The sequence below is a fragment of the Pangasianodon hypophthalmus genome, chromosome 24 (genome assembly GCF_027358585.1).
Source record: "Pangasianodon hypophthalmus isolate fPanHyp1 chromosome 24, fPanHyp1.pri, whole genome shotgun sequence".
Lineage (NCBI taxonomy): Eukaryota > Metazoa > Chordata > Actinopteri > Siluriformes > Pangasiidae > Pangasianodon > Pangasianodon hypophthalmus.
The window spans coordinates 8,307,836-8,333,188 of NC_069733.1; the positions used below are offsets into that span (position 1 = coordinate 8,307,836).

General features: G+C 38.9%; 1 protein-coding gene across 4 annotated transcripts in view; it reads right to left on the reverse strand.

The window, feature by feature from the left end:
* Positions 1-25,353, reverse strand: part of LOC113536957 (uncharacterized) — a 69,472-nt gene that overhangs the window by 43,173 nt on the left and 946 nt on the right. For 3 of the 4 annotated variants that reach the window (XM_053229153.1, XM_053229150.1, XM_053229151.1), the window contains exons 2-6: positions 12,982-13,092; positions 11,291-11,340; positions 11,068-11,167; positions 9,012-9,100; positions 6,797-6,911 (exon numbers count right to left, since the gene is read on the reverse strand). In XM_053229153.1, coding sequence (XP_053085128.1) covers positions 6,797-6,911; positions 9,012-9,100; positions 11,068-11,167; positions 11,291-11,340; positions 12,982-13,092 — 465 coding nt within the window. Of the gene's footprint in view, positions 1-6,796; positions 6,912-9,011; positions 9,101-11,067; positions 11,168-11,290; positions 11,341-12,981; positions 13,093-13,186; positions 13,668-25,353 lie in introns of those variants that run through there. The other variant, XM_053229152.1, reaches the window with a different exon arrangement.

Sequence of the window (25,353 nt, forward strand, 5' to 3'; positions counted from 1 at the left end):
CCTGAAGCACAAATATTTTTTTAAAACCTTAAGTCTGTCATAAGTGAAGAAACATTAATATACAGTAAAATAAACATCAGAGAAATGCTTTTTGAAAATAATATTTATTTTGTCCACCCTTCACAGCAAGAAGCAAGACCTTTGGACTATTCTGCACTTTCTCCCCAGTTTGGTCACCTGCCAATTCTCACCCATCAGCCAGCTCTCCTTTATCACACAGCAGCTACCAAAAGGGGAGGGTGAAGCCTAACACGTGCTTCCTCTGAAACTCACGAAACCGACAAACCATATGTTTTTAAACTGCTGCTCATGCTGCATCACAGGGCAGTGTAACACATTCTGTGGAAAGCTCTATCCGCCCTCTTCCACATACACGAGGTCACAGGTGCAGATGTGATTGGCTAGTGTCGATGTGATTGAGGGGAGGTAGAGATCATGGCCAATTTTGCTCCTTTGGCTTCCGGTCATGAGTGGGAGAAGATTTTTCTGTTGCGTCACTAGAGAGCTCTCCAGGAGCAAGAACAAGATAGATACTGGATAGCCTCTGTAGCATTTTTTTTTTACATGAACAAATAGACTAAGCAACAAAAACTTCCCGAAACTGCCAGCAATTTCATTTAGGAGCTGAATTTGAAGTAAATGTTTTTCATCACTTGAGCTTGGAATGACCCTCTAAATAGCTGCTGTGGGTGGTCTCCCTTCCAAGAATCCAAAGTAGGGTTCATCACTACCAAATGGACTGTAGCGTTTTTTTTTTTGGTTGTTTGTGTGTTTGTTTTTTAACAGACTAGATACCACAGTCCTGCTTTCTTGTTTTCTGTTGACTCAATACGAGGCCCAGTTTCAATACTCTTTTTAACATGCCCTTGCCATTTGCCCTTGGGGAGTCCCATGGGTAAGTTCTTATTTTAAAATCTTCTCCTGCGCTGTGACAAGGGCGTGTTAAAAAAATACTGAAATGGAGGACGTGGTTCACAAATTCATAGGTCAAATAAAGTCACTGATAAAGTCAGTGTGAAACAAAAGTAACCGCTACCAGGAACAAATGCGTCTTTTTACACGCCACGTTCATTCACATTCAGTGAAATGGCTTTTCCTCCAGGGGAATTTTATTTGTGTTTGGTCTGACTGCTGCTTTATGTTAAGCAAAAAAGAATAGCTCTCAGCTGGCTGCAGTGGCAAAATCATAAACGCTACCTCTAAACCGTAGATGTCAGCATGTAGATAAAAGCAAGCGAGTAAACACATCACGTGCACAAAATCCTAGATGTGATGAGGAAGGGAGTAGGGCTTCAAATTACCTTTGTAGCTCACAAAAGCCAGTCACCATTTTCATCACAAATGTATTAGATGCAAATGAATTCACTGATTTATTAATATTCCTATTGCTCATAATGTGTTGTAGGAACAAACAGTAATGAATTCAATACTGCAAGAATGCTGTGTGTGAGTGTTTGAAATTAAGGTTTAGCCACTTCTGCTTTCTTTTCATCTTTTCATCATAATTACTTGTCCCAATTGCTCAGTTATATATGAATTGGGCCTAGCTACACTGCTTAGAATTCAATTTATAGTACATATACAATTTCTACATAAATATTGAGGCTAATTTTTTTTACATGGTTTATAGATTCTTGGTGAAGAGCATTCAGGTTTTTAGTTCGGTTTCATGGTTTATTATTATTCAAAACAGACAAGCAACACTTTCAGGCAACTATAAAAAGTCTTTGTATCATTCAGTCACTGTTCATAGACTAATAAAATCTTAGAAGACCCATTTCACCCTTTAAACCAGGGGTGTCCAGTCTTATCGGGAAAAGGCCGGTGTGGGTTTTCATTCCATGGGAGTCACACCTGAATCCACCTGTTTAATCAGTTTTATATTAGCTTATATTGGCTTTCAATAGAGTGAGGTGCGGCTCCTGCTTGATTGGAATGAAAACCTGCACCCACACCGGCCCTTTGTGGATAATATTGGACACCCCTGCTTTAAACTCTTCTCTTGAGCACTTAAATAAGACAGTCAGTTCCAGGAACCTTTGTGTTATGTAATTATGTAGTGAAATATTTTTTATTCTCTTTAAATTAATGGATCTGACTCTTAATTGGCAGATTATACTGTTAAATTGTAGAATGAAGTCACTGTATTGTCCTTGGCAATATTGTCTTTTTTTTTTATTATGAACAATAAATTAACCTTAAATCAAAATCTTCAATATACATGAATTTACAAGAATCTAAATATACTGTATATATTCTACATGTAGTTCAACGTTTGTAATATGCAGTAAAATGCACTACACAATTTCATGAGAATTCTTTTATGAAAAGGTTGCACGTTCTTGTGTCATTTATATTTGTGCTGGGTAAACAGCGGTATGTTTCACAGGCTTGTAATTAGGGACATACTGCAGTTCTGTCTAAACAAGCCTGCAATCATGGACACAAAAAAACAAAATTGTCATCGTGCATCAGAAACCCACAAACAGCAGTTTGTTTGAATCAACAGCTTTAGCATCTTGACAAGATTACGAATTCAATTAAAGAAAATTGCTAAATTGGAGACAATTTCCAGGCTGGAAAGGGAAGTGATTTTCCTCTCACACCCATAATCACCATCCAAGGCAGCTGAGCGAGGAGACGCAACTGGAAGTGTTTTACTATCAAATAAGTGACAAAATTGCCTCACCACTTTTATACCAAACATAACAGTTTCCAATAATAAGGTGAAAGGGAGCTTCACTACTCTCTCTGAATTGTAATCTGTGGAAAGAGCACATTAAGATGCAGTCTCCTGCGCTGGATCTAGTGCTTCCCTAATTCTCCTTGTAACAATGTTTATGGTGCCGTGTTCTACACGCAGCAGCTGGAACCTGTAATTACTTCAATTACGCAGGAGATTGTGAAAGCTCTGCTTAACAGCCATTCAACCTGTTCAACCTTAATAGGAGAACAAATGACTCTGAAACCACGTCGAGGGAGTGTGGGGTGGAAAAGGAAAAAAAAAAAGCCATGAAGGCTTTCATCAAACATGTACAGCATGCCTGAATAAATCACAAGCAGACAACTATTAAAATGCTCCACTGATCTTAGGGGTCCTTGCATATTAATCTTTAATTACATTTCTTGAGGTGACTTTTTTAGTTTAAACTTCTTTCGTCTACATGTTGGTTTATTTTCACAGCATCTCCCCCACAATTCCAGTTGACTGCCTGCTGATAGTGGCACCAGTGGGCTATAGAGAGCGATGCAGCAGCGATTTAGTCTTTTAGTATGTCCAGCTCTCATTCCTCCTCATCTGTACACTCTGCTCAAAGAGATCATGTTCCAACTCCAGCTTTCATGCTGATTCCGCTGTCAACACCATCGTACTCATCATCTCGTGGATCAAACATATGTCATGTGTTTCAGGGTGGAGGTTTCTTTTAAACAAATAAAGTATCAGGAGCATCTCAGCATATTGATTTAAGGTTTTTAAGCAAATATGTGAGCAACAAGAAGCGCTTCTGCTCTCCATCTGAAAACAAGCACACCTTATGTTAAAGACTTCATTCTTTCTCCTCACCTGTTAAGTTAACAAAGCCATAAACAATGCTGATTAGTAGAAATCAGCTCAATATGAGCAATATGGCACCTCAGCACATAAACCCACACATACACCAGATGTACTTCTCAAAGAAATGCATAAACAAAGAGTGCTTAGCAAACATGCTTTTGCTATAGCTAACCGTTTGCATGTGAACATGAAGCACCTGAAGAGGAAATTCAAAAGCTCTCGCTTCTCTTTTATTTGCAACTGCTCTCTATGTCTCGATGGTCCCACTGGGAAGAGAATGGAAAGCAAGACAATAAAAGAAGTGTGAGAGCGAGGACAAGAAGAACATCTCCGCTGACAAGGTGCTTCTCTGACATGTTCACAGAACAAAACAAAAAAAAAGAAAGAAAGAAACCTCTTGGGCCGCTGCCATTCTTTCATCCTGACAGGTATACAGAATATCCTCCCCTGAAGCACATAAATGACAGAGCGTGTAATAACACCATGCCTATTATTTAACAGGACTTTCTATCATTGTGGCATGTTATTATCTAGCGAGAGAGGGAGAGAGGAGCAAGAAAGATAGACTTTGTATTTTGGTGTATGTTCAACAAAAGAAAGTGATGGGAAAGACACAGATAGCACATGACGAACAGGTTCTAGATCAGTCAGGAGGACAAATCTCCCTCTTAGAGCTGCATGCCACTCCAGGTGGTAGAAGATCCATCTGTGGTGGTAGTGGGGTTGTGGTGATGAGCTTATGTTCTCGGATGATAGGTTTGTAGATTAGAGACACTTGCTGTTTCAGGTTGTATCACTAATATGAAACTGGCTGCAGAACCTCTCGTCAGTTTGTGTTGACAATTCAGAAGTAGGACACACAGTGTTTAATTAGTTCAGTAATATTATTTGGTGTTTAAAACATGATTATTGTTCCGTTTATTATTGCCAGTAATAAAGTAAACATTTCATTAGAGTGTATGTAAGGTGAGATTTTCCTTTATTACATGCAGTAATGAGGATTTAATGAAAATTAATTTATCACCACTATCATAAAGCTCATACAACCAAAAAAGAAAAAAATGTTTACTCAAGGGCTTTTTTGTAAATCTAAAGGTCTTTCTTTCGAAAGGGAATCTTGATGTCTTTTCTAAATGAGAAACAATATTCCTGCGCCAATATTTAAAGTAAAACTCCACCCTGAAACATATTAAATACGACGTATGTAAATACGTTTCTTTTGAATTTTGAATTGTGTGTGATGTGCTTAATGATTTTGGTGCTAATTTGGTGCTAATTTCTCGCCATTTTCCAACGATGTTCATTGACATGTTAATAAGAAGTCCAGTGTAGAAGTAGTGGACACAGGAAGCTTTGGACTCAATGTTCCACAGTGCAATGCAGTTATATGACACAATCGTTCTGAGTTACAGCGGAGATTCAGCTCAGCTAGTTAGAGAGCTACGAGATGATGAGTGTGATGGCGTAGACGGCGGTATTAGAATGAATAGCTTTAGAATTAGCTTTGGAAGCTGAACTGTTTGAGCAGAGTGTACAGATGAGGAGGTGACAGGGCTGGACGGTATAAAGTACTGCTGCATCACTATCTTTACTGACACTACTAGTGGCCGGTAGATGAACAGCATTGTGGGTAATGTAGGATAAGTGAAAATAGAACAGCATGTCCATGAAAGAAGTTTAAACTAAAAAAAAAAAAAAGTGAACTCTATGTCATTACATAATAAATCTTGAATCTTGTTAATATTAAAGATTAATCTGCAAGTCATGTCAAGTCAGAGTGGATTTTTCCTTTAAGGGACAAACCCTTTTGAATGCTAGATGGAATTATTAAATCATTTCATAATATAAACAGTGATAAAAGGTTTATCAGGGTATTATCACAAAATGACACTGGAATATAGTGTATTATCAGCTCATTCCTAGCCTGCAGTACTAGGGAAAATAAATGTGAAGGACCAAAAAGATCTAACACCACACAAGACCCTGTTTTTAAATTTGTGAGATGCTTGGTCAAGTTGTTTTGCAACCCGGGAATGCATCTCCAGTCCACATGAAAACCATCTTCTGGAGTTTCTTTCATGACTGCAAGCACCATAATGTTACTTTTTTTTATTTTAGGTTTTACAGTGGTGCAGAAAGGCATGTTGTGTCTGCAGATTAAACAGGACGACTTCTAGCCTAAATGAGTGAGAAGGAATTTCAAAACAAGCAGCTTTGAAAGAAAGGCTTCACCCGAACCGCTAATCAGTGTCAAACGTTTGCAAAGATTTCACGTACAGCAGATTATCTAATCAATCCACAGCTCAGAGGGAATTCATTTTTGTGACAACAAACCTGCAATGATATTGTCCTTCCCCAAACACCCACTCAGAATCAGAGCGCAGATGCTGTGAAGACACCCTTACTCGTGTTCAAACAGACGCTCTGCATCTGCAGTTCCTAAAGCTTGTATGCTTTGAGAAATGATTTGATGTTCATTTAGAGCTCACTGATTGGTTGAAAAACCATATCACCATAGCAACCATAGCAAAACAGTGGAACAAATCCTAGCATAATAGTCAGGAATAACTGTGGACAGGACTTACAGGCAGGATCTGATAGAACAAATGTAACGCATTAGCAGCATCGCTTGCAGCTGTTGTCTAATGGTACAGTATATCGATGGTTAATAATAAACAAATAAAAAAATGTGTTATTTAACAAAGAAAACATGTAATCGCTGATATAAGAGACAGTTATGTAAAATTTCTGGACGATTTTCAGGTGTTTAATACAAGTGCTTTATAACAATCAGTAAGTTATTTGTCTCAGGAGAGATTTTTTAGGTTTTTAGGTTTTTAGGCCTTTGCCCTTTCCAGTTACATGACCAGCTGTTTTGGGTTTTTTGTTCAACTTCAAGAGAGATTGGAAAAAAAGGAGTGGCTGGTGAAGGAATGACTGATTATAACTGCTGTAACATAAGTGCTAACAGGAACTAACTTGTTTCGCAGATATTCCACAACATTAAACTATAAATTAATAAAAAGTGCAATGTACCATTTGCTAATTAACAAAAAAAAGTAATTGGCATTGCTATAAAAGGAATAAAACACTTCAGGATGTGCTATTATAGGAAAATAATAATAAATTTTGGAGTAGTAACAGCAACTCTGCTTCTCGTCGAGCCACATCACACCACCGCATCACTGATTATTTTCCGATACACACGCCCCAACGTGTTTGATTCCGAACACACTTTACCTTATTATTTCTGTGCAGCTTCTGTTTCACATCCTCACAGCTTTCTGTAAGCTGCGTGAGCTCTGCCCGAGTGATCACCACACCAGCAGCAGGATCCTCGGAGCACAGCAGCGATCTGAGCACAAACAAATGTTTAATTAGTTCTTTAATTGCCAGTAATAAAGATATATTACAGCTGGCAAATGAAACATAATATCATTAACCCTAGAGTGTCTTCATGATGACAGCCTCTGCTCTGCAGGGACAGAGGGAAATTCATCTCAGCCGACTCATAAAGAACAATCAAACGCCTTGACGTAGCATGTCAGACATGTCAAAATGAGAGCTTTGACAGCCATGACGGTGGCATCTTTGTGTTCTTTTTATAGAGGCCAGCCCATTTCTTGGCTTGTTTCTGCTGATCGTCAAGCTGTCAGCAGGGAGAGGAGATGCGAATGTGCTTTTGTGGGGTGTAACCAAATGAAATTATGTGAGAGCAAAGTGCCGTAATCCCGGCCTTTATTGAATCACAGGCCCCAATAACAGGCACTTAGAGGCGGCATGCTGAGCTGATTAACTACACTGTATCACTTCAGCCCCCGCTGTACAGATCCAGAGACCCTACCTGGCTCACACTGGCCTGATTTCTATAGCTGATCTGAGGAGGGCTGGATGTTTTGCCTAGGCAGAGCTGATCTGAGATCAGTAAGCCAGATGACGCAGAGCCTGATCAGTCCTGTGTGGTGTCATGCCTATGGCTGGCTGCAGCTTCTGTGTGTGTATATCTATATCTATATCTATATATATACATATACATATACATACATACACATATTTATTGAGTGCCATTTTTGGTATACTTTGGTTTCCTCTTGAACAAATAACAAAAATAAAATGAACTTCACATATACACCTACCTGTCACTTAATAAGAACAGCTGTACAGCTGGGCATACACGCAATTATCCAATCAGCCAATCATATGCCAGCAGCATAATGCAAAAAATCACACAAATACAGATCAGGAGCTTCAGTTAATGTTCACCTCAAACATCAGATTGGGGAAAAATTGTGATCTCAGTGATTTTGACAGTGGCATGGTTGTTGGTGTCAGATGAGCTGGTCTGAGTATTTTAAAAACTGCTGATCTCCTGGGAATTTTCAGGCATGAACATGTCAAGAGTTTACACAGAATGGTGCAAAAACACCAAAAAACATCCAGTGAGCAACAGTTCTGTGGGTGGAAACATCTTGTTGATGAGAGAGGTTAGAGGAGAATGGCTAGACTGGTTCTGGTAACTCAAATAACCACTATTTACAAATGTGGCGAGTAGAAAAGCATCTCAGAATGCACAACACCTCAAATCTTAAGGTGGAAGAGCTACAACAGCAAAAGGTCACATCGGGTTCCACTACCGTCTGCCAAGAACAGGAATCTGAGGCTACAGTGGGCACAGGCTCACCCAAACTAGACAGTTTTCAGGGTTGGAACTGTTTCTCCAACTGTTTAGCAAACTACTCTAACATTGAATGAACACTCCTTCATTATTACTTATCATTAGAATAAATAGCCACTTTTACTTTTGTAAATACATTCAAATCATGTTTAATATTCTTAGTGATTATAACAGTTATTAAAAACCACGATAAACATGATATTTGTTATTTTTCTACACGGGAGCGAGCAAAATCTGTTCTATTACTGACTTACTAATGACAGTGCCTTGGAGGCGAGAGAAGATGAGTGGAAAGCCACTGAATAGAGACAGGTATTTGAGTGACGTCATGCTGCGTGCTTGTTGTCACGCATAACCAGTGTGCATGTTGCAATATAAACCCATGTTCTGACCGTCATTCAGTCTTTTTCTCTGTCGCATTACATTCGATATAGATTATGTGTAATACGTTTTCTCAAGTTCCATACCAGTATAATGTTACAGATATAACCGATAGCATAAGAAGAATGATAGCTGATACACAAGCTCAACCTTCATACCTCCCACTACTGCTTGGGCCTGTTTCAGGAATTTCACACATTTCTAAGGGAAATGATTAAACATTCCCATGTTATCGAGCTGCAGTCAGTTTTTCTTTCAAGTTGGACTGAAATGTCGCTTGAAATTTTATTCCTGCCTAAATCAAACAACTCTGCTTCTATGGTAACCTGACTGGAGGACGAACAAATGCTATTTGCAGTCAGGTCACTGTATTGTAGCCTCACCCCTCAGTAAGCATACCTTAATCTCTGAGTTAGAGGATCAAGGGCTTTCTCCACATCCTGACAGCGGCAGACTTGTGAGCTCAAGCCCTCGGACAGCAAAATCACCTGCAAAGCAATCAGGATGCAGGCAGAATGCATAAAGATGGATACAGGGAAAAGTGAAAATGATGATAGTAGGTCTGTACTGAATTACATTTATATTACTCATTTGGCAGGTGGCAGGTGCAGGCCAACTTGTAAAAGTTGACTTGTAAACCAGCTGAAAAAGCAACAATACAAAGTATCTGGAGAATCTACAGTAGTAGTCTCTTGTACTGCCACAGACACATAGGTGAACATTCATAGTAGTGCTATGTGTTCATATTGCATAAACCACAGAAGGCAAAAATTGTGTCAGTTTCTTATGGACTACATAGCGCATAACATAATGTATATGTATGTATGTGCTCACTATACAGGGCATAACAATGTATATGTATGTATGTGCTCACTTCATAGAGTATAACAATGTATATTTATGCATGTGTTCACTACATAGGGTAGAACGTAATGTATATGTATGTGCTCATTATATAGGGAATAACAATATATATGTATGTATGTGCTCTCTACATAGAGTATAAAATAATGTATATGTATGTATGTGCTCACTACATAGAGTATAAAATAATGTATATGTATGTATGTGCTCACTACATAGAGTATAACATAATGTGTATGTATGTGTGTGGTCACTGCATAGGGTATAACAATGTATACTTATGTATGTGCTCACTACATAGGGTAGAACGTAATGTATATGTATGTATTTGCTCACTACATAGGGTAGAAGGTAATGTATATGTATGTATGTGCTCACTACATAGGGTAGAACATAATGTATATGTATGTATGTGCTCACTACATAGGGTAGAACGTAATGTATATGTATGTATGTGATCACTACATAGGGTAGAACGTAATGTATATGTATGTATGTGCTCACTACATAGAGTATAAAATAACGTATATGCATGTATGTGCTCACTACATAGGGTATAACATAATGTATACTTATGTATGTGCTCACTACATAGAGTATAAAATAATGTATATGCATGTATGTGCTCACTACATAGGGTATAACATAATGTATACTTATGTATGTGCTCACTACATAGGGTAGAACATAATGTATATGCATGTATGTGCTCACTACTTAGGGAATAAAGTGCCTGCTGAAATCTAAACTGTGTGCATGTAATATCAATTTTAGAACACATACTTTATTCATTTTTGTAAATTTAATCAGGAAACTTGTACATTATTTTAAAACGTGAGAAAATAAAATCTGGATAAAATGTCATGCATGTACACACAGGTTTTCCTACATCAGGCAATAACAAGGGTTCTTTAGTGGAAAAGTGTAGAAAACTTGTGTTAGACTCACATTAGGACATTAATCATGGAATGTGGGACCCTAAACATTCAAATATGACTGTTTTTGCCTTCAGAATTGAACATTTTTACATCATTTCAAATAGCGAAATTCATTGTGAGATTTCTACTAGAGACAAATCCGGGGTTGTAAGAGGGCTGAAGTGGTCTGTGCACTGTCAGATATAATAAATACAAGCTGTATTTATCATTGTTGCTGGGGTGGTACCATCAAGGGTACATCATTTGTACCTTTAGTATGTCTTTTACCCGGGAAGTATATTACACCTGCATGTGGTGTAACTTTAACTAGCTTTTTAGAGTAAAGATTTAAAGGTACATCAGTGGTCCTTAAGATCCAATTCTCACATTTTGGGTAAAAAAATACACATTAAAGATAAAGGTGTATCCTTGACGGTACCACATCAGTGATGAGGAAAGGTACAGTTTATCCAGAGAGTGTAGGTAATAGAAAACACAAATTCAAAGCTGAATGTTACTGTCCATACTGTGGCTCTTGTGTGAATTATGTATCTGATGAGTGCTCTGTATGAGGCCTGACTTCACTTTAATTGTCGGTGAAGCTGCAAACAAGCAATAGGAAAAAGTTACAGTGCATTGTGTGCATCGCGGTGACAAATACAGCACTTCTGTACCTGTCTTTCCAGCTGCATGACCTGAGCCTTGAGCAGGTTGACTCTCCTCTCGTCAAACTTCTCCTCCTTGGCCTCCTCTAGGAGCTGCACATACTGACACCTGAACACAGAGGCAGATGGTGGTGCCACGCAGGAAGGATGTGAACGACTGTTCTCAGAGGAGTCCTTTATAAAGTAAACTGACAGGCTTTGAGGAAGGCAAATACGAAGATCCATCTGTTACCTCAGTTCTTCGTACTGCGTTTTCAGCTTGGCATTTTCCTTTTCGAGTTTCTGCAATAAAGTTTAAGAGCACATAAACATGAATGAGGCCAACACCATAACAAAAGACTGTCATGAAGACTATCAGAAGTACCAAACATGACTAGTACACATTAGAATATTAAAACTAAAAATAAAAATGTGTTATCCTACTCCATCTACACTAAACAGCAGCTATGTTTACATGCAGCCTAATAATCTGTCATCTAATAACCCAGCCAATAACCCTATCTAACTGATAGGTCAACTGGAATAAACATTATATCACAGAGCTCTTAAATTCTCAATGCTGATTGGTCAGAAGGTTGTTCTGATTGGTTGTAATTTTCTACAACAAAAGCTCTAGCAATGTTTAGCTCACAGCTTTATTTTAATGTACTCATTCTAATACAGTGTATAGAACCAAATCACCCAGGGATTTGTACGGTGGATGCTCCACATACACAGATTTTAAAAATGTGTGTTATTGTTGATATGGCATTTTTTCTGTGAGGACACGTTTGGATTTTTGGAAGGAGTATCAACTTTCAGTGTCAACTTCAGTCAGAGCTGAAGTTTTCCAACACAGGAAAGTCTTCAAGTTGGGTTCTTGGTAACATGACAAGCTGCATTTTTTGTCTTATTAACTTCGAGAGAGAGAGAGAGAGAGAGAGAGAGAGAGAGAGAGAGAGAGACAGAAGAAAAGCTGGTGAGGGAACTCCTGTTTCACAGATGTTCCACAACACGGAATAAAATTTAAATGAAAGAAAGTATGATGTGTTGCTCATTATTAAATAAAAAATTGTTTACTGTGGTATAAGAGGAATAAAACGCTTTGGGATGCGCATCCCGGTTATTTTCCAAAATCAACCACTGCACTGATGATTAGTTTTCTATAACAGCACGTCCTGCTTGATTTACTCATTACTTATGTATATTACAAAAGACAGGATTGCACATTGAGGCATGAATTAAAATTATTGTCTGATTAAACAAGGTGGGTAATCTTTTGAATAATCTGTGAAACAGAAAAATAATATAGTCACAGTCACAATCTTTGTATTCATGCTGTGCACAATGACCAAACTGTACTGTTTCTGTATGAAAACAAAGTGACATTTGAAGGAAGAAAAATAGAGTTCAACTTAGTAGCTTATTAAAATGCTTATTAAGTCTATTTCTAGCCAATTTTTCTTTCTTATTTAAAGCTTAAAATTTTCTATTTGCAGGTAATTTTGCTCATTTGATGCATTTATTTCCAGAAAGAAGACATTTATCTGCCAATAGAATAAGAGAATTTCAAACATAACATTTGAAAAAATGACCAACAATAAGTTTAATAATGTTATTTTATAAATCTGACTGTATTCAAGATATTTTCACTTTGCAGTGATCTTCTGTTTAACACCTTGCTTGTCCTGGTACTGAACACTTACGGATCTAACGTTAGCTACTTGTTACACTCTCATAGGCCAATTGAGCATCTGGTTGCTATGGTAACAGTGACACTAAAGGCTGCTCATCACTTGAGCACACATTTGGTTCAGATTATCTGTCATTTGACTGATCTGCAATCAGAACCAATTTACTCCAGACTGATGAAAATCTTTGTGTGTATAAACACAGTCACAGGAACAACACATCTCCTTTTGCGTTTTTCATGAGTCACTGTACCTCTACAATAACCGCGTTAGCCTCGGCGTGTGCGTTGAGGGAACATTTCTCCAGACCACTACTGATTGATGAGCTACTGTCCAGCGAGCCCTTCCCCCTACTGAGCGCCATCTGGAAATAAGAAAGAGAAACAAGACTGAAGACTGAAGATGAAGAATGAATCCAGCAACAAGTCTATTTGGTGTATTAGTTATTATTTATTAACCTATGGGATTTGAGGTGATGTGTTTTAACACAATGCAAACAAATATGCAAAATATGAAAATAATATCCATTTAATCCGGGTCGACATTTTACATACGAAAGCAAGTGCATGTCTATAAACAAAAGCATCCAAAGAAGCATCCAGAAGAGCACACTGCTGCATTAGCACTGATCTGTCAATAACTGAAGCAGCTCCACCTCCTCAGCTGCAACACAACTAATGAGCTCATTTATTTTTTATTATTTTAACCCTTTGCTAGGTTTTTTTCCAAGTTGGGATTTCTCATGAAAATCATTCGTCTGGCACTTATGCAACATTTGAGAGAGAGAGAGAGAGAGAGAGAGAGAGAGAACACAAAAGGAGAGAAAGGGAAGAGAAAGAGAGAAAAAGACATAGAGAGAAGAGGAAAAAAGAAAGAAGGTGGGGAAAAAGACAAGAGTGAGATAGGAAAGAGGGGAGAGAGACAAGAGTGAGATAGGAAAGAGGGTGGAGAGAGAGACAAGAGGAACAGAGCAAAAGAGAGAGGGAGAAAGAGATAGAAAAGCAAGACAGAGGGAAGGGGAGACAGAAGAGGAAGAGAGCAAGAAAGAGAGAGGGGGAGACAGAGAGAGAAGAGGGTAGAGACAGAGAAGAGGGTGAGAGGAAGAGGAGCAGAGCGAGAGAGGGAGAGAGAGAAATGAGGAAGAGAGTGAGAAAGAGAGAGAAATCAGAGACAGAGGGAAGAAAAAGAGGGAGATGGACAGAGAGACGAGGAAGAGAGAAAGAAGGTGGGGAGAAAAAAGAGGGGGAGAGAGAGAAGAGGAAGGAAGAGCAAGAGATAAGACGTGGGGAAGTGAGAGGGAGACAGAAAAGAGGCAGAGAGTAAGAAAAGAGGAAAAGAGAGGGGGAGAGAGGGAGAGAGGGAGAGAGAGAGAGAGAGAGAGAGAGAGAGACAGCTGGAGATATTAATGGTAATTTATGGGCCAAACTTCCTGTGATGACCTCAACCCCTTTGATTTCCCCTGCCCCCATCTGCCCCCAATACCCCCACCCCCCTCCACCCCCATCCGCCCCCGTCCACTCTACCACTTTCCAGCGGATTAGGACGCTATCAGACTCATTTACAGCTGAAGCTCTTTTAAGATACTTGCCAAAAAAAAAAAACGAAAGCTCTCCCTTGTTTCTTTCGTTCTCTGCGTCAAAAAAAGAGAGCGAACCCACAAAAAAAAAGAAAGAAAAGAGAGACAGAGTGAGCAGAAGTGTGACAAATGCTCGTGGCTGTGCACATCTGGCCCGGCCGGTGTGTGAGGTGTGGGAACAGGCCAGTGGGCCGTGTGCTCTAATCCGTGCAGTGCCATCTGAGAGAAGTGTGAGCTGCTGGAAAGAATTACAGGTCAACACATGCTTTCCTGCCTCCAGGGCTCTGTACCTGACTGCTGCAGAGGCAGCGTCTCATCACACTACAGCCCATTAACCTAAAACAAAGCCATGACACACACACACACACACACACTGACACACTGACGCACTGATTGGGGTTTTCATCAGTGACGTCGAAGTGGTACGCACTTCCTTTGGGAGGTGGGGCGACTTTTCAAATGCATTTCTGTCATGACGCAGATATGGAAGAAGAGACAGAGGGGGGAATTACTGCCATCTGTATTAATGAATATGTATAAATACTGTGGAATACAATACTGGAATTTAGCCCAATAATCAAATTATTTCCAGCATGAATACATCAGTCTATTCCACCTCACTCTAATACAACCTGATTGTTTTTTTAACTTTATTATATCCGGTTGTGATGCAAGTGCTTGCAAGCTTGATCATAAGTAGGTCACACACTGCAAAAGATGACACTGCAAGTGAAAATATCTTGAATTTAATCATATTTATCTAGTATTTCCGACAATAAGATTACAATAAAGTAAATGAAAGATTATCAGAACTATTTCTTATTTTTTTACTCATTTCAAGCTTGAAATAGTCTTAATTTTAAGCAAACATTATCTGCCAATAGAATAACACAATATCTTGTAGTAAAAGCATTTAAAAGTAGAATTTATCTGATTTATAATAATCTCTTAATAAGAAATAGACAAATTTGCCCATATTCACGACACTTTCACTTGCTAAGATATTGCTCTTTTGAAGTGCATGGCCATAATATGTCAGTGCTAGGAACTCAATTTACTTAAAACACCGGGAGGATCGCTTCTCTGATGATGATTCTGTGTTTTAAACTCAGCCAATACTTGGTTTCAGTTCGATTTCGGCTGATAAAAGATGACAGATGATAGAAAAGATTGCTTCCTGGACTGTATACTGAAGAAAAACAGGATGTAACAGAAACTTGACCAACAGTCAAATCAGACAGTGTATGTCTGTGTGTGTGTTTGTGTGTGTGTGTGTGTGTGTGTGTGTATACACACGTATAACCTGATGTTATATACTTTCTACTCTTTAAAATACTGTGTAATCTTTGCATGAGTAGTCCATAAAAAATGAATGATTTGGATGGGAGTAAAATCCTGTGTATCTATATATATATATATATATAAAAACTCTATAAAAACTAAAGTAAAACTAATCCCGTCTAAATAGGGCTTTTCATTTGTGCAAATTGCAACCATAAAATCTTCTGTATAAATGTGTGTTAGCAGCCAAAAACCTGAAATCAACTGAGCTTCCACCCAACTGACAAGAAATACATCATAGGATAGGTTCAAAAACACAAATGGTAGAAAATGAAACAGTGCTACTTAGATGCTAACATCTTTTAAGGTGCTTAATTTAAAAAGTAGCAATAAATTCTAAAGTTAGAGCTTCGTCATTAAAGGAAATCTGATTACTGACTGACTCATGTAGACAGTTTTCACTGTTAGTTTGCTTTAAATGCATTTAAACTTGCATCAAATATTCCATAATCTTTTTCCCTCCATTCTTTTGCAATCATTTGGCACATGTAAACACACTGAGTCTTAAAGTGCAACTGACATTTTGGTTTAAAATAAAATAAAATAAAATAAAATAAAATGCCAAAGATGAGCAGTATGTGAAAATGTGGTATCCATATGGAGATGTACATTAACAATTACCAGATTGGATGTTACGATCTACATTTGTAGAGATTATATTTATTTACTAAATAACTGTTTTCTTGCTAACATTAAATATGAATATATTTTAAGTGCTGTGTCACTAGTAGGTAGAGGCACAGCTTTACTGAGGACAGAGGGATTAGCATTAATAGCAGTGGGAAAACAAATCAATAAGGGATTTTCCTTTTCTCTTTGCTGGAGAGTGTGTAATCAGGATCTCTTCTTCAGAGTGTACATAGTGTGTAGCTCATTAAACCTGAATCTTATTTAGAATAAGGTGAAATGTGCTCTGAGAGACAGAGCGCCTTATTCAGGCTGCCATCTTGAGTTTTCATGCTGGAAATCCACTGATTATAATTTTTCTTAAGTCATGGATTTTGTCCATATTTTTAAGACCAAGTACAAACACAAGCACACGAGTTTTGGTTCTATTAAGCAATCAGGAACATCCCGGAACATTTTATTTAGCTCTGTTTATGTTGGTTGCTGCTGTGTGCTGCTAGCAGTGAGCTCCTCGCACTAAATTTTAAGTTGTTATGACACTTTAAAGAGTTTCTTTAATAAAGTATGCTGAGGACAGCCAACCTGAGCTCGCAGAACAATATCAGTGAGTGTGGTCCTTAACAATGAGCGCAAGGTGCCGTGAATTTGCAAGCAAGCAAAGTGTAGACAAATACACAGTGCAGGCCAGGGGTCATCAGTGTTATCCACAAAGGGCCGGTGTGGCTGCAGGCTTTCATTCCAGCCAAATAGAAAGCACACTTCATAGCTGATTGGAAACCAAGATGAACTGATTATACAAGTGGAATCAGGTGTGGCTCCTGTTTGGTTGGAATGAAAACCTGCAGCCACGCTGGCTCTTTGTGGATAAGACTGAAGACCCCTGATGTAGAAGAATGCATGTGTCTCAGTGCTCAGTGCTCGCAGAAATGAAGTGCTCTCCCGTGCAACAGTTTCTCCGCACTCGCCTTTGTTAACACACAATTCACAATTCACGGAGTGTGGACATTTTTAATGAGCACACTCACTGATAGTGCTCTGCGTGCTCAGGTCGGCCTTCCTCACACTCTTTATTAAAGATACACTTTAAACACGAGAAGTTGTTTCATCAGGTTATATCTTTTGTAGGGCGACGCTGTTGTGGCTCCAGGTGAGATTTCTGCAGAGCACAGTTTGCAGTCTGCTTTACCTTGACTGCCATCATTAATCAGGAAACGTGTTCAGATCGCTGTCGTTTCATGTTGTCTTGATACTGGATGTTGTTACGTGTGATGGTATGTGGAGTAAATGATCGTATCAGATCAATAACCGATTCCAGTATTGGTATTGATGCATCCTTAATATTGTCCGTTATATTTTACCTGAGATAACAGCATATTGTGATACAGAATGTAACCACAGCGATTACATCACATTGATTTTTCATACAACATTAACTAAATCATGTGACCTCATTAGAAGCCATGCTGTATGGTCCTGAAGAAACTGCAGAACAAATATTATCATCCTCCCTTCTCTGGTACAACCCCACATTTCTTTCAGGAGCATGATCTGGTTCTCTAAGGGTATATTAACTTTGGGCAATCTTTTTAACGATAATGGCATGCGCTCTTTCCAAGACATAAAAACAACCTATTCTCTCCCAGAACATCAGTAATATTTTTATTTACAGATTCATATTAAACTGGACTTCATTCCAGGCTTGTAACATCCCTTAGATGCTCATTTAACTACTCGTCCTTTAATTTAAACTTATTACTGGGCAACAGTATGCTTGTGTAAAAGTTTTGCAGGTCAAGGAAAGTCGGCAGTGAGGGAAAAGTAGCTGCAGTAGCTGATCTTTCATGGCACAGGGTCTGATTTATTGCCTTTTTTTCTTGTCAGGAAATCTAGCTCATCTGCAAATCTATTTTAAGCTCGACCACATGGAATATACTACTCCTTCAAAACCCTATCAGATGGCAGGATGACAATCCATACTGTCACTTACATAAAGAAATAAAACCCATCAGTGGTGTGCTGTTACAAATAAATAAAGAAATAATCAACGACAGGGTGGTGTGAAGCGCCCCGATGTGAAGTTACTGTTACTGCCCCAAAGTTGATTATTTTCCTATAACATCACGTCCCAAAGTGATTTATTCCTTTTATACCACAGCAATTTTCCAATTATTACAATTTATATTCATTAATGACTAACACACTGTACTTATTAACCATTTATAGTTACATTACATTACAGACAAATTACTTCCTGTTATCACTTACACTGCAGCAGCTATAAAGGATTATTCTCACACTTTCTCTTCAAGTTACTACAGAGTAAAGTACTCTATCTTTACACTTTCCTAGGATGAAAACCGTAAAGTTACGGCTTTACCTCTTACTGTTACAAACCACTGAGACGGGAGACTCCTTATAGAAATGCTAAATAAACATATCCTCACTGGAAACTTCACCATATCAACTATTATGCTTTTTTTTTTTTTAAATCTATTTATATGGAACATTCAGAATACAAGCCCCGTAAGCTCATGTGATTCGCCTCACAGCCAACATTACTATCAGAGCTGCTGTGAAAGAAAATTAATCAACATTTTGACCAATCAGACTCAAGAACTCAAGAGTGCTGTGGATTAAGCAACAGTAAAGTAGTTGATGAAGTGCTTCACATGTTTTAGGAATGTACTATTATCTGTACCCTTTGGTCAAGGATGGCTGTCTATATTATTTTATATATTTATTTTTTGATCAGTTGGCTACTTTATTGTCTGACTTAGTGATTTAATCCATTAATTAATACATTTCTTTCTAACCCAAGTAAACCGAGACCTACAGTTTGCTGATTTTTATGGTACACAGATTGTATTTTGGACTTTATATTTTACGTTGAAATGAGCACTCTTACTGAACTGGACATCTGTAACAATGTATACCCCAGAGTATACCCAGAGTATTCCCATAATAAAAAAGAATTACAGCAAAGTACAGAAGTATGGGATCAGCAGTCATACTGCCCACTACTAAGGACTAAACATCTGGATTTCACAGAGGAACGTTCAGGCTGCTCTTCCAACCGAAACTAACAAAGCAGAATGTGCATTGCTTCTGCCTGCCCTTTGAATCAAAACAGATTATCTGGTGAACTGTATTAGGGAACAGTGCCATCTAGACAAGTAAAGAGTCACTGCAGCCTAGAGGCGCTGCTGGTGGTGGGTTTGCATTAAATCTTAAAATGTGTGGACTGTCAGTGTCTCTCTGTATGTGTAAGGACCTGGTAATTTATGAAGCCAGAGCAGGCCAAAGGCGCTAAAGTACTGAGGAAAGAAAAAAAAGAACATCACCCAACAGTAATTTAATGACCACTAGCTAGGGCCCAAGATCTGGAATCATTTCTGTTCCACTCAGTACAAAGAGTCATCTGAGATCAGCATACTTGTCCAAATATAAAAAGCGCGAACCCAGCTGCTGGCTGAGTCGACTGGTTTTTAACCCGAACATCTCAGATGTTTTGTAAGCCTCGGCTGTTGCTTTAATAGGATTCCAGAACAATTTGGACATCACTGGAGGTCTGCTTTCCCCTGGCACGGCGTTAAAGGCAGCGTTATAATCCCTGACCATGCAGATTTCGGGAAGTGTTTAGTGTTCTCCAAATCCTTTAATCAACCATTCCCAATGTCCAGCGCTTATCTAAGCGTAGCAGCTGGGCTGGCGTGCTGTATCTCCTAGCGCTGTGTTAGAAGAATGCAGAAAGGATCATGTTAAAGAGACGGAGCACTGATCAATAGCTGCTCTACATATGGCATCCACAGAGCTGCGTCCTCTGCTTTCATTTTTTTCTTCATTTGTTTTTGGCTGCAGATCTTATTGGACATTCACTGAGCAATCAGCGAACGATTTGTAATCCGGCTCAGGTGGCCTTATATTTCCAAGAGGTATCGTTTGACTTTGTGTGGAACCCTGCATGCAAACATTTGGTAACTTGTACACGATTAGGGCCCTGTTCTCGCAGAGCATGACTTTCACATCAGACACAGCAAGAGCGAGAGAGGAAAACATGAGACAGAGAGAAAGAAGGAGGAAAATAGAGATGCGATCAATAAACGGATACATTAGAAGATGCCATGGGACTGGCTGGGCATGCGCATATGGGACAGCTCACATTAGCCACCGCAGGCCAAAGCCAGACAAGCAAATTTTCCTTCCCCCTCTCTTCATCCACCATAAAGCCGAGTACTGAAGCTTAATACAATTGAAGAGATACCATCTTTATCTACAGTCTAGCAAAGCTGACCGAGCAATAGGCTGTTCATTTTGTCCAAATCCAACAAACTTGAAATGCTGTACTTAGTTTAAGCCATGCACAACAGCAGAGGCTCAGGGCTTCCATCCAGCAAGAAAGGAGCCCCCGGCTCTGAATGGATCTGCCCCCCTGCAGTCTTATAAAAAAGTGAACATGGGTAGCATTAATCCCAGCAGGAAGTCCCACAGACATGACACGTCCAGTGCCAAAGCAGTGCGCTTAATTAGTGAGCAGGTTCCGTCTAGGCAGCCAAGGCCACGACCTCCTCCAGGGGGAATAATGAGCCAGGCAATGTTTGGGACCTCGGGTGCGGGAGCCCAGCGCTGATTGCGACCTCAGACGTGCTAAACTGACAGATTGGGGTGACCGGACAGTGAACCGTACACTTGGCAAGGCTGAGCTGCCACCCGAGCCATGGGTTGGGCGAATCTCTTGTTTTGTGTCGCCTTTTTGTTTTCAGGCAGAAGGCGAGTTTTGGAAGGAGTGATGGGGGAAGGGTTCATCAGGGGAAAACTGAAAAGCAAAAGCAAAGAACAGGGACTCAGTAAACTTGGGAATGGGGTGGTCACTTTTTAGGCGCAAAGCTAAGTGAAGCTATCTAAATAGCGTTGAAGAACATGGCATGGGGAACAAAACTAAATGGACTGTGAGATTGCCTTAGCTCAAGAAATTGCCTGGACATGGGGGGAAAAAAACCAAAACTTTATGAGTTGCTGTTTCAAAAATCTGTGGTTTGCGGGAGGATAAGTGGAGAGGAAAGAGAGTGGAGAAAGCAACAGGGAACAATTTCATTTGGAGCCCATTTTGATTCCACAGCTCATAAATGAAAATCAGATTTGAGAAGAGATGCAAGTATGGAGATATTTGCAATTTGCTTAGGACAGTGCTGACTTTGTTTTAAATGCTGAATAAACAAAAAATCACTTTCAACTGATAAACAAAGCCCGTGCTAAAGAAATGCTATATTGTGCTATATGATGTCTTGATACACTTTGCTGAGAGTATGGAGAAAGTAGCTGAATGGTAGCTGAAGTTAAAAAAAAAAAAAAGTAGCTTAATGATTGATATTTTAGGTTTGGTTGTAAATGTTGCTTTGTTGAAGTCATTTACTAAAAGACTTTAATGGTTTCCTAAGACGTAAATATTGTAAGCGTGTCTTCAAGGTACGGTATTTCTGCTATCTAAACTATCTATATCTACCAACTATCTATGACGACACCAGCCATCTGGATCTTGTTATTTTTGCATGGTTTTATTTTTCACCTCTCATGTAGCCTCCAGTTGTCAATATGGAAACAGTGGTGTCCTGATAATGTGGCAAAATGCACTCACTGTCCACTTTATTAGGTACACCTGTACACTGTCGCTCATTTAATGTCTTTTGTTTTTCACACCATTCTGTGTAAACTTTAGAGACTGTTGTGTGAAAATCCCAGGAGATCAGCAGTTTCTGAAATACTCAAACCAGCCCATCTGGCATCAACAACCATGACACAGTTAAAGTCACAGAAATCACACCTTTTCCCCTTTCTGATGTTTGATGTGAACATTAACTGAGGCTCTTGACCTGTATCTGCATGATTTATTATTATTATAATTATTATTTTGCATTACGCTGCTGCCACATGATTGGCTGATTCAATAACCCATGAATGTGCAGGTGTTCCTAATAAAGTGGATGGTGGGTGTATCGTCTATATGTGGAACAACTTGGATTCCAAGACCCAATCAGAAGTAAATGTCCATGTCAAAAATGCCACCTAACAGGGCAGCAGGACCATAAACAATGGGTGCTTATCAAAACTTTAACTGATGCTTCCTTGATTCCTGAACCTCCTTCAGCCTAAGACCGATGGCATTCCACCATCTTAAAGGATGGACCAATTATTAAAACACCTTCTGAGGAATCAAGGAAAGCTGGAGATACGAGATTTGCAGAGTGAGGATACGCAAGTGCTTCCTATGCAGAGTTAGTAGTATTTGTTATAGCACCTACTGTACAAATGGGCCATCTCAAATTACAATATAAGAAGCATAAATACAAAATTAGTATACTTAATTAAACAAACAATGGGTACGAACAAAATTCTTGCACGAACGTCAATTATTATGCCATGTTTTAAAGAGTCAGGTGATGAGCAGAATCTTGTTTAGGTTAAAATATTTACATTTAAGCGTGTGATGTACATATATAATAATGTGTAATTAAGGATAATGTAGTGTGTATATGCAGATTTGCTAATAAAGCTTGGAAAGATGTTGTGAACATAAAAGTTACTGTAAATATGTTTGTTCTTGGTTTCTTCCTGTCCTAGTATCCTACCCTTTCATCGCCTCATCAGAAGGAGGAGCTAAGAAACAAGGAAATTAAACCAGGAGGTTCAGCTAAAGTAATGAGAAGCACCCAGTGGCACTGATGGAGCTTGCTGTTAGCTCACAGGAAGGCTGGGCAGTCACATGATGGGGAAAGGTTGTGTTATGGGTCAGTGATGCCACCTGCTGGTAGCTGATTTCAACTTATCCAGATTTTCACAGAGCTGAATTTGAGCTGGTAAGCTGGGTAATGGGGGGGATACGGCAAAACCATCATCAGGTCTTTCTATAATACACAACATATATACCAATATCATTATATACTGGTTTGCTAAGAAACTGCCAGTAGTGTTGCATTTAAAAAAAATAAACCTTTGACTTTGATGACACTTCGTTATTGTCTACGAATGTCAGTTAAGACTGAATAGGAGGAAAAGTTTTCCTGTTATCTCTGAAGATTCAGAACAGTAGAAAACTTTAACATCAAATACAGAGTTTGTCACTGTTTAATAAATACATAAATAATCATAAATAATCAGTGACTGTTAGAATTATACTGTAATACCCACGACTGCAATCTCAGAAAAATATACTGACCTAATTTAGCACAATATCACTATTATATCTTCATATCACCCAACCCTAGGTCTAAGTAAGCAAAATAGAATTGAATTATTGTTATTATTGCTGTTGTACAAGTACGACGAAATTGAATTGCAACTTCCTTTTGAATTGCAAAGGACAGAGCAGATTGTACCTGCTGAGGAGATTTAGGTCTTTTGGAGTGCAGGGAGCACTTCATAAGACTTTTTTTGACTCTGTGGTGGCATCTGCTATCTTCTATGGGGTTGTCTGTTGGGGTAATGGCATCTCTGCTGCAGACAGGGAGAGACTGGATAAAATCATAAAGAGGGCCAGCTCTGTCACGGGATGCACTCTTGACCCAGTGCAGGTGGCAGGAGAAAGGAGGATGATGGCCAACCTATCACGTATGCTGGAGAACGACTCCCACCCCATGCATGAGACTCTGGTGGCACTGAGCAGCTCCTTTAGTGACAGGCTGCTCCACCCTAAGTGTGTGAAGGAGCCGTATCGCAGGTCCTTCCTCCCTGCTGCTGTGAGACTGTACAACCAGCACTGCTCCCAGCAGACCCCACCAATTAACTGGACAATAAATCCCTGGTACTAACTGCAAAGTAAATCTTTGGTAACCCCCCCATCTCATGAGAACAGTGCAATAATGCAGGGTCACTTTAATACTGTCGTGTGTTTGTGTTTTTGTGCATTCTTGGTGTCTCTCTTTTATATTTTTTATACTTATATATATTTTTATTTTTTTATATCTTTATATTTGCTGCTGTAACAATGCAAATTTCCCCATTGGGGGACGAATAAAGGATTATCTTATCTTATCTTAGTGGATGTTATTAGTATACATTAATAACTCTACAATGATGAGTTGGTTTATAAATATACTAACATAAATAGTGTGTATTGCTGCACGGCAATGCAAACAGCGTGAACAAATGTAGAAGTATAAGCAGCAGTAAAGGCTTTTTAGAATTGAAGTGTAATAATTTTAAGTGAGCAAAGTAACAGGAGTATTTATAACAATACTAGGACGTTGAGGTTGAGGTTATTATTGTGATATGAAATTCAGAAGGCAGAAACTATACAACATTAATACAACATTAAAGTAAAAATAGAGCAGGATTATTAACTTATTCTGTCTAGGGCTTGTTTAGTAACAAAATTTGTGAGTTAAAAAAAACTATACATTGTGCAAAAATGAAAATGCTTTAAGAAAATCAGAACACAAAGCTGAACAATATCAAATGTTCAAGGAACAATAATAAATTCAAAATGTTCAAAATGTAAAGGATGTGAAGTTTCTCAGGACTGCGGAACTTGTAAATAAAATCTTCAGATAGTTAAAAGGTGAAGGGGTCCATGTGAAACGGCTCCTTTTTGAAAGTGAGATCGTGTGTTGTAGGGTTCTGCATTAAACCTTTAAGGGTTCCACCAAAAAACTCGTTAGGGTTCTACATGTAATGTTTTTTTTTTCCCCTAAAGGTGTCGTAGTGTTCGGCTTTCCATCAGAGATGCACTGATCCCAGATTTGTGAAAAACCAGAGGCACAATGATGACATGCTTTAACAACGTGCTTCTCAAAGTGTTTTATGTTTTAGGCTTTTAATTAATTTCCCTAATAGTGGGATCATGTTCATAAAACAGATGATCTGATATTATTTCACAGTTAAAGCCGTCCCTGGCTGCAAACAGTTTGAGAAGCCATGCTTTAAGTCATGTTGTGTACTATGCTCATTTACGTGAGTGATCTGGGCTGTTTTAGTAAACTGAACGTGTTCTCTGTGTAAAATGTCAGTGGATCAGATCTAATGCCAGTGTTTCAGGCCTGTGTGAACACACACTGTACATTCACAGCTGCCATCACTCATACAGTAGCA